This window comes from Hemiscyllium ocellatum, chromosome 49, assembly GCF_020745735.1.
Source record: "Hemiscyllium ocellatum isolate sHemOce1 chromosome 49, sHemOce1.pat.X.cur, whole genome shotgun sequence".
NCBI lineage: Eukaryota > Metazoa > Chordata > Chondrichthyes > Orectolobiformes > Hemiscylliidae > Hemiscyllium > Hemiscyllium ocellatum.
Genome location: NC_083449.1, coordinates 13,291,908 through 13,300,612, shown reverse-complemented (window position 1 = coordinate 13,300,612; position 8,705 = coordinate 13,291,908). Strand labels below are relative to the sequence as shown.

The 8,705-nt window shown below is 56.5% G+C and overlaps 1 protein-coding gene across 1 annotated transcript; it reads left to right on the top strand.

Moving 5' to 3' along the window:
- Positions 1-5,362: 5,362 nt before the first annotated feature.
- LOC132837349 (zinc finger protein 501-like) lies at positions 5,363-6,891 on the top strand. Its single transcript, XM_060857014.1, has one exon. It carries the CDS (start codon positions 5,388-5,390, stop codon positions 6,804-6,806), a length of 1,419 nt encoding a protein of 472 aa, XP_060712997.1. The 5' UTR covers positions 5,363-5,387; the 3' UTR covers positions 6,807-6,891.
- Positions 6,892-8,705: the final 1,814 nt, after the last annotated feature.

The following is an 8,705-nucleotide window of genomic DNA, read 5'->3' as shown; positions in this document are numbered from 1 at the left end:
CCCCACCCCGAACCCCTCGATTCGATTCCAGTCTGTAACTCCCTCCCCGGGGTATCTGTTATTGTGTATACAAACCATCCCAAACCCCTCAAATACCCCGGGAGGGAGTTACAGACTGGGATGTATTGGAGGGGTTTGGGATGGTTTGTATACACAATAACAGATACCCCGGGAGGGAGTTACAGACTGGGATGTATTGGAGGGGTTTGGGATGGTTTGTATACACAGTAACAGATACCCCGGGGAGGGAGTTACAGACTGGGATGTATTGGAGGGGTTTGGGATGGTTTGTATACACAGTAACAGATACCCCGGGGAGGGAGTTACAGACTGGGATGTATTGGAGGGGTTTGGGATGGTTTGTATACACAATAACAGATACCCCGGGAGGGAGTTACAGACTGGGATGTATTGGAGGGGTTTGGGATGGTTTGTATACACAGTATCAGATACCCCGGGGAGGGAGTTACAGACTGGGATGTATTGGAGGGGTTTGGGATGGTTTGTATACACAGTAACAGATACGTAGAACAATACAGCGCAGAACGGGCCCTTTGGCCCTCAATGTTACATCGACCTGTGAAGTAATGTAAGCCCATCCCCCTACACCGACCCATCATCATGTGCCTATCCAAGGAATGTTTAAATCTCCCTAATGTGGCTGAGTTGACTACATTAGCAGGCAAGGCCTTCCACGCCCTCACCACTCTCTGAGTAAAGAACCTGCCTCTGACATCTCTCTTACATCTATCACCCCTCAATTCGCAGCTCTGGCCCCTCGTATAAGCCAACACCATTGTCCTTGGAAAAAGACACTCACTAGCCCCCCTATTTCATCCTCTGATCATCTTGTATGTCTCTATGAAATCCCCTCCATGCTCCCTTCTCTCCAATAAGAGCAGGCCCAAGTCCCTCGGCCTTTCCTCATAGCCCATTCACTCCAGACTAGGCGACATCCTGGTAAATCTCCTCTGTACCATCTGCAGTGCCCGCACATCCTCCCTGTAATGGGCCTGACTGGCACTGCCTACAATACTGTGAGGTGAGGTCGCACTCGCGTTTTGTACAGTTGCAGCCTGGCATCTTAGCTCTGGAACTCAATCCCCCCTCCCAATAAAACTGACCACACTGTATGTCGTCTTAACAGCACTATCGGTCTGGGTGGCAACTTTCAGGGATCGATGTACATGGGCACCCAGTTCCCTCTGCACATCCACACTACCAAGAATCTTCCCATTGACCCAGTACTCTGCCTTCCTGTTATTCTTCCCGAAGTGTATCACCTCACATTTAGCTGCATTGAACTCCATTTGCCACCTCTCAGCCCAATTCTGCAGTTTATCCAAGTCCCCCTGCAACCTGTAACATTCCTCCACACTGTCCACTACTCCTCTGACTTCAGTGTCATCTGCAAACTTACTAACCCACCCACCTATGCCTGTGTCTGGGTCATTTATAAAATGACAAACAGCAGTGCTCCTGAAACAGACCCTTGTGGAACACCACGAGTAACCGGACTCCAGGCTGAGTATTTTCCATCAACCACCACTCCCTGCCGCCTTTCGGGAAGCCAGTTTCTAATCCAAACTGCTAAATCACCCTTGATCCCATGCTACCGCGTTTTCTCCAACAGCCTACCCTGTGGAACCTTATCAAAGGCTTTACTGAAGGCCATGTATACCACATCAGCTGCCCTACCCTCATCTACATGCTTGGTCACCTTCTCAAAAAAGCTCCGGTTTATGAGACATGAAACCATGTTGATTGTCTCCAGTCAAATCTTATTTCTTATCATCCTTTGCAAAACATTTTCTACAACGGACATAAGGCTCACTGGTCTATAATTACCCGGCTCATCTCTCCTGCCCTTCTTGAACAAGGGCACAGCATTTGCAGTCCTGTGGTACCAAACCTGGAGATAGCGACAACTCAAAAGATCAAGGCCAAAGGCTCTGCCATCTCCTCCCTGGCTTCCCAGAGAATCCTCGGATAAATCCCATCCGGCTCAGGGGACTTATCTACTTTCACACCGTCTAGATTTGATAACACCGCCTCCTTACTAAACTCAGTCCTTTCAAATCTGTTAGCCTGTATCTCAGTCTTCTTCTCTACAATATTCTCCTTTTCCTGAGTGAAAACAGATGAGAAATATTTGTTTAACACCTCAGGGCCCACACTCAACTTCCCACTTCTGTCTTTGACTGGCCCTATTCCTACCCTAGTCGTCCTTTTATTCCTCACATACCTATAGAAGGCTTTAGGGTTCTCCTTGCTCTTCTTAACTGTCTCTTTAAATCCTTCCTCGCTGATCTGTAACTCTCCGTCCGAACCATCTTGTCTCAACATCACATTAAGCCTCCCTCTTCAGCTTAACGAGAGATGCAATTTCTTCAGTAAACCATGGTCCCCTTTCCTTCTCAGTTCCTCCCTGCCTGACAGGGACGTACCTATCAAGGGCACGCAATATCTGTTCCTTAAACCAGCTCCACGTTTCCTTTGTCCCCATCCCCTGCATTTTGCTATCCCATTCTATGCCTCCTACGTCTTGCCTGATCACATAATTGCCCTTTCCCCCCCTCTAAGTCTTGCCCTGTGGCGTGTATGTATCCCTTTCTATCACTAAACGGAACCGAATTATGCTCAGTCTCCAAAGTGCCCACCTACAACTAAATCCAACACCAGGCCTGGTTCATTACCAAGCACCAGGCCCAGTGTGGCCTCCCCCCTTGTTGGCCTTTCCACGTACTGTGTCAGGAAACCCTCCTGTACACATTGGGCAAAAACTGATCCATCCGACGGACCAGAGTTATATGTTGGGGGTAGTTAAAGTTCCCCCGTAATGACCACCCTGTTCCTTTCACTCTTACCCAGAATAATTCTGCCAATCCTCTGTTTCCCTCAAACTCTGAGGCGGCCTGCAAAACATTCCCAGCAGTGTGGCCTCTCCTGTCCTGTTTCTAGCCTCAGTAGGCGACAACATTTCTTTCAGCCACCGTAACGCTGTCCTTGACTGACAAAGCCACACCTCCCCCTCTTTTACCGCCTTAGCTGTTCTTAATGAAAGATCTAAACCCTGGAGCCTGCAATATCTATTCCCTGACCCTGCTCTATCCATGTCTCCGAAACGGCCACAACATCAAAGTCCCTGGTACCTATCCATGATCCAAGCCCACCTGTCTTATTCCGGATATTCCTGGCGTTGAAGTCGAAGCACTTGAAACCAGCTTGCTGTCTGCCAGCACACTCCTGACATCCTGTCCCTGTCCTCCCTCCCTCCCTCTCATCCTCCTGTGCACTGGGGCTACACCTCCGGTTCCCACCCCCATGCTGAGCTAGTTTAAACCCACCCGAATAGCACCAGCAAATTTCCCACCCAGGATCTTAGCATCCCTCGGGTTCGAGTGAAGATTGCCCTGTTTGTAGAGATCCCACCTTCCCCAGAATGTGCCCCAATTATCTGGGAGGGGGTTACAGTCCGGAAACTAATTGAGGGATTCATGGGTGGGGGTGGGAGGAAATGGTGGTTTGTATACAGAATAACAGATACCCCGGGAGGGAGTTACAGACTGGAATCTAATCGAGGGGTTCAGGGTGGTTTATATACAGAATAACAGATACCAGGGAGGGAGTTACAGACTGGAATCTAATCGAGGGGTTCGGGGTGGGGTTTATATACAGAATAACAGATACCCCGGGAGGGAGTTACAGACTGGAATCTAATCGAGGGGTTCGGGGTGGGGTTTATATACAGAATAACAGATACCCCGGGAGGGAGTTACAGACTGGAATCTAATTGAGGGGTTCGGGGTGGGGTTTATATGCAGAATAATAGATACCCCGGGAGGGAGTTACAGACTGGAATCTAATCGAGGGGTTCGGGGTGGGGTTTATATACAGAATAACAGATACCCCGGGGAGGGAGTTACGGACTGGAATCTAATCGAGGGTTTCGGGGTGGGGTTTATATACAGAATAACAGATACTCCGGGGAGGGAGTTACGGACTGGAATCTAATCGAGGGGTTCGGGGTGGGGTTTATATACAGAATAACAGATACCCCGGGAGGGAGTTACAGACTGGAATCTAATCGAGGGATTCAGGGTGGTTTATATACAGAATAATAGATACCCCGGGAGGGAGTTACAGACTGGAATCTAATCGAGGGGTTCGGGGTGGGGTTTATATACAGAATAACAGATACCCCGGGGAGGGAGTTACGGACTGGAATCTAATCGAGGGATTCAGGGTGGTTTATATACAGAATAACAGATACCCCGGGAGGGAGTTACAGACTGGAATCTAATTGAGGGGTTCGGGGTGGTTTATATACAGAATAACAGATACCCCGGGGAGGGAGTTACAGACTGGGATCTAATCGAGGGGTTAGTGGTGGGGTTTATATACAGAATGACAGATACCCCGGGAGGGAGTTACAGACTGGAATCTAAACGAGGGGTTCGGGGTGGGGTTTATATACAGAATAACAGATACCCCGGGAGGGAGTTACAGACTGGAATCTAAACGAGGGGTTCGGGGTGGGGTTTATATACAGAATAACAGATACCTCGGGAGGGAGTTACAGACTGGAATCTAATCGAGGGGTTCGGGGTAGGGTTTATATACACAATAACAGATACCCCGGGAGGGAGTTACAGACTGGAATCTAATCGAGGGGTTCGGGGTGGGGTTTATATACAGAATAACAGATACCCCGGGGAGGGAGTTACAGACTGGAATCTAATTGAGGGGTTCGGGGTGGGGTTTATATACAGAATAACAGATACCCCGGGAGGGAGTTACAGACTGGAATCTAATCGAGGGGTTCGGGGTGGGGTTTATATACAGAATAACAGATACCCCGGGAGGGAGTTACAGACTGGAATCTAATCGAGGGGTTCGGGGTAGGGTTTATATACAGAATAACAGATACCCCGGGAGGGAGTTACAGACTGGAATCTAATTGAGGGGTTCGGGGTGGGGTTTATATACAGAATAACAGATACCCCGGGAGGGAGTTACAGACTGGAATCTAATTGAGGGGTTCGGGGTGGGGTTTATATACAGAATAACAGATACCCCGGGGAGGGAGTTACAGACTGGAATCTAATTGAGGGGTTCGGGGTGGGGTTTATATACAGAATAACAGATACCCCGGGAGGGAGTTACAGACTGGGATCTAATTGAGGGGTTCGGGGTGGGGTTTATATACAGAATAACAGATACCCCGGGAGGGAGTTACAGACTGGAATCTAATTGAGGGGTTCGGGGTGGGGTTTATATACAGAATAACAGATACCCCGGGAGGGAGTTACAGCCTGGAATCTAACGGAGTGCGTTGTTGTTGTTGTTGTGTTTCAGACCCGTCTCCGGACCATCCTGACCGCAGCATGGAGACCCCGTTCGCCAACTCCCCACCGGAGGGGGATAGCTCGGAGCCGGCCGGACGCCGAGAGCTCCCTGCGGAGGAGCGCTGCCCGGAGCCGGACCCGCCCTCCTCATCCCCGGGGCCTCCCTGCTCAGAGCCGGAGCGTGGAGGGGAGAGTGGCGGCGATGGCGAGCCCGGGGATGCGGCGCAGGGCGAGGGAGCGGAGGAAGAGGAGGAGGAGGGGGAGCCGGAACCCGGGGAGGGGGAGAGGCCGGGCTCCCCCGGCAGCAGCAGCAGCACCAGCCCCGGCGGCCGGCCCTTCACCTGCCCGCTGTGCCAGCAGTCGTTCCTGCGGCTCTCCTGGTTCCTGGTGCACGAGCGCCTCCACCTGGACGGCCGGCTGCACTGCTGCCCGGTCTGCAGCAAGTCGTTCGGCCAGGCCTCGGACCTGCGGGCGCACTGCCGCGGGCACGCCCGCCCGCCCCGGGCCCACCAGCGGGTGCACGCCCGGGCCCAAGCCGAGCCGCGCCGCACCCGCTCCTCCTCCAAGGCGTCCTCGGAGGAGAAGCAGCAGGAACCGGCAGAGGCCCCCTCCCGGCAGCGGCGGCGGCGTCCCTCCCCCCCGCACCGCTGCCAGGCGTGCGGCGAAGCCTTCAGCACCGCCTCCAAGCTGCTGCTGCACCAGAGCAGCCACGCCGGCGAGCGGCCCTTCCTGTGCGACGTCTGCCGGGCCGGCTTCTCGCGGCCGGCCGAGCTGGCCGTGCACCGCCGCAGCCACGCCGGCGACCGGCCTTACCAGTGCGAGGTCTGCCACCGCCGCTTCGCCTACGACTCCTCGCTGGCCATGCACCGGCGCGCCCACGCCGGCGAGCGGCCCTACCGCTGCGGCGCCTGCGGCAAATCCTTCGCCACCTCCTCCAAGCTGCTGAAGCACCGGCGGGTCCACTCCGAGGAGGAGAAGGAGGTGCAGCAGCCGCCCGCCCAGCAGCAGCAGCAGCCCCAGCCCGCTCCCGGCGCCGGGCCCAAGCCCTTCCGCTGCCAGACCTGCGGCCGCGCCTTCAGCCAGTCCTCGGACGTGCTGAAGCACCAGCGCACCCACACCGGCGAGAAGCCTTTCCAGTGCGAGCTGTGCGAGCGCTCCTTCACCCAGCTCTCCACCCTGCTCAACCACCAGCGCATCCACCTGGGCGAGAAGCCGCACCGCTGCGAGGCGTGCGGCCGCGCCTTCACCCAGCTCTCCACCCTGCTCAACCACCAGCGCACCCACACCGGCGAGAAGCCCTACCGCTGCGAGACCTGCCACAAGGCCTTTGCCCAGTCCTCCAGCCTGCTCAACCACCGGCGCATCCACACTGGCGAGAAGCCCTTCCAGTGCGCGCTCTGCTCCAAGTCCTACTCCACCTCCTCCTCGCTGTCCGTGCACCAGCGCTCGCACGTCTGACGGCCGCTCCCCGTGTGTGCTCAGCGAGCGTGGGGCTAGGGGGGGTGGGTGGGGATGGTGCTGGGACCCCGCTCCCCTCACCCCCCTCCCCTCACCCCCCTTCCGTGCTGTCTGTCTGACATTCCCCGTCGCAACACAACTCCCACCTTCTCCCCGTGACCCTGCACCTCCTTCCCGTCCCAATAGTTGCCCCCCGTCCCAATTCCCTCACCTTCCCCCCCGTCACCCCTTCCCGTCCCGATAATTCCCCCAATTCCCTCCCCGTCGCCCCTTCCCGTCCGGATAACACTCCGATTCCCACCGGGTCCCCACACTCTTCGCCCCCCCCCCCACCCCCCCCCCCCCCCCACCTTCTTCCCGTGACCCCGCACCTCCTTGCCATGAGGATGACACTCCAGTCCCCGCTCCCCCCACCTTCTCCCCCCCCCCCCCCCCCCCCCCCCCCCCCCCCCCCCCCCCCCCCCCCCCCCAAAGCCCTGTGCAGTCTCAACCAGGGCGTGGTCACGTTGCGTTGGGTATTTTTTTATTGGAGTGAATGTGCTCGCCTGGGGCAGTTCAGAGGGTCAGTGCTAACCCCCGACTCTGGTCTGGTCGTGGGACAGGCGGGCGCTGGGAGGGGTGTGGGGTTGACGAGGTGAGCGAGTCTCTGTCGTGATGGTTATATGGAAAGCAGTGCGTTTTGTCCCACTCTGTATCTCTGGCCCCGTCGCTCACGGACGGGTTTCTGGAACACGGGGGACAGCTCTGAATAAAAGCGAGGAAACCAAAAGCCGTTTGCTGCAGGGTTGTAGTTTGTGGTGCGGCCGAACGGTCACGGCACGGTGCTCCGAGTGTGGGGTCTGACCGAGGGGAGACCGGGGAACTGTGCACGGTGCTCCGAGTGTGGGTCTGACCGAGGGGAGACCGGGGAACTGTGCACGGTGCTCCGAGTGACCGTGGGGAGACTGGGGAACTGTGCACGGTGCTCCGCGTGACCGAGGGGAGACCGGGGAACTGTGCACGGTGCTCCGCGTGACCGAGGGGAGAGACTGGGGAACTGTGCACGGTGCTCCGAGTGTGGGGTCTGACCGAGGGGAGACCGGGGAACTGTGCACGGTGCTCCGAGTGTGGGGTCTGACCGAGAGGAGACCGGGGAACTGTGCACGGTGCTCCGAGTGTGGGTCTGACCGAGGGGAGACCGGAGAACTGTGCACGGTGCTCCGAGTGTGGGTCTGACCGAGGGGAGAGACCAGGGAACTGTGCACGGTGCTCCGAGTGTGGGTCTGACCGAGGGGAGAGACCAGGGAACTGTGCACGGTGCTCCGAGTGTGGGTCTGACCGAGGGGAGAGACCAGGGAACTGTGCACGGTGCTCCGAGTGTGGGGTCTGACCGAGGGGAGACCGGGGAACTGTGCACGGTGCTCCGAGTGTGGGGTCTGACCGAGGGGAGACCGGGGAACTGTGCACGGTGCTCCGAGTGTGGGTCTGACCGAGGGGAGACCGGGGAACTGGGCACGGTGCTCCGAGTGTGGGGTCTGACCGAGGGGAGACCGGGGAACTGTGCACGGTGCTCCGAGTGTGGGTCTGACCAAGGGGAGAGACCGGGGAACTGTGCACGGTGCTCCGAGTGTGGGGTCTGACCGAGGGGAGACCGGGGAACTGTGCACGGTGCTCCTTGTGTGGGTCTAACTGAGGGGATGATGTAAACTGTGGAACTTCACATAGTGCTCCGAGTGTGATCGAACCGGGGGGGGGCATGTGGAGACTGGGGAGCGGTGGCCGTTCTCTGCTGCTGCCTGCCCTCCCCGTACTCTCCTGTCAAAGGTCCATTCTGCCGATGTGAAATGAGCGCTGCGATCGCTGGAGAATCCAGTCCGGGTTTGGCAGCACCTGTGGGAAAAGACCGTGCTGCAAGTTTTT

Coding starts and splice junctions, on each gene's coding strand:
- LOC132837349 (XM_060857014.1), top strand. CDS start 5,388: ATGGAGACCCCGTTCGCCAACTCCCCACCGGAGGGGGATAGCTCGGAG.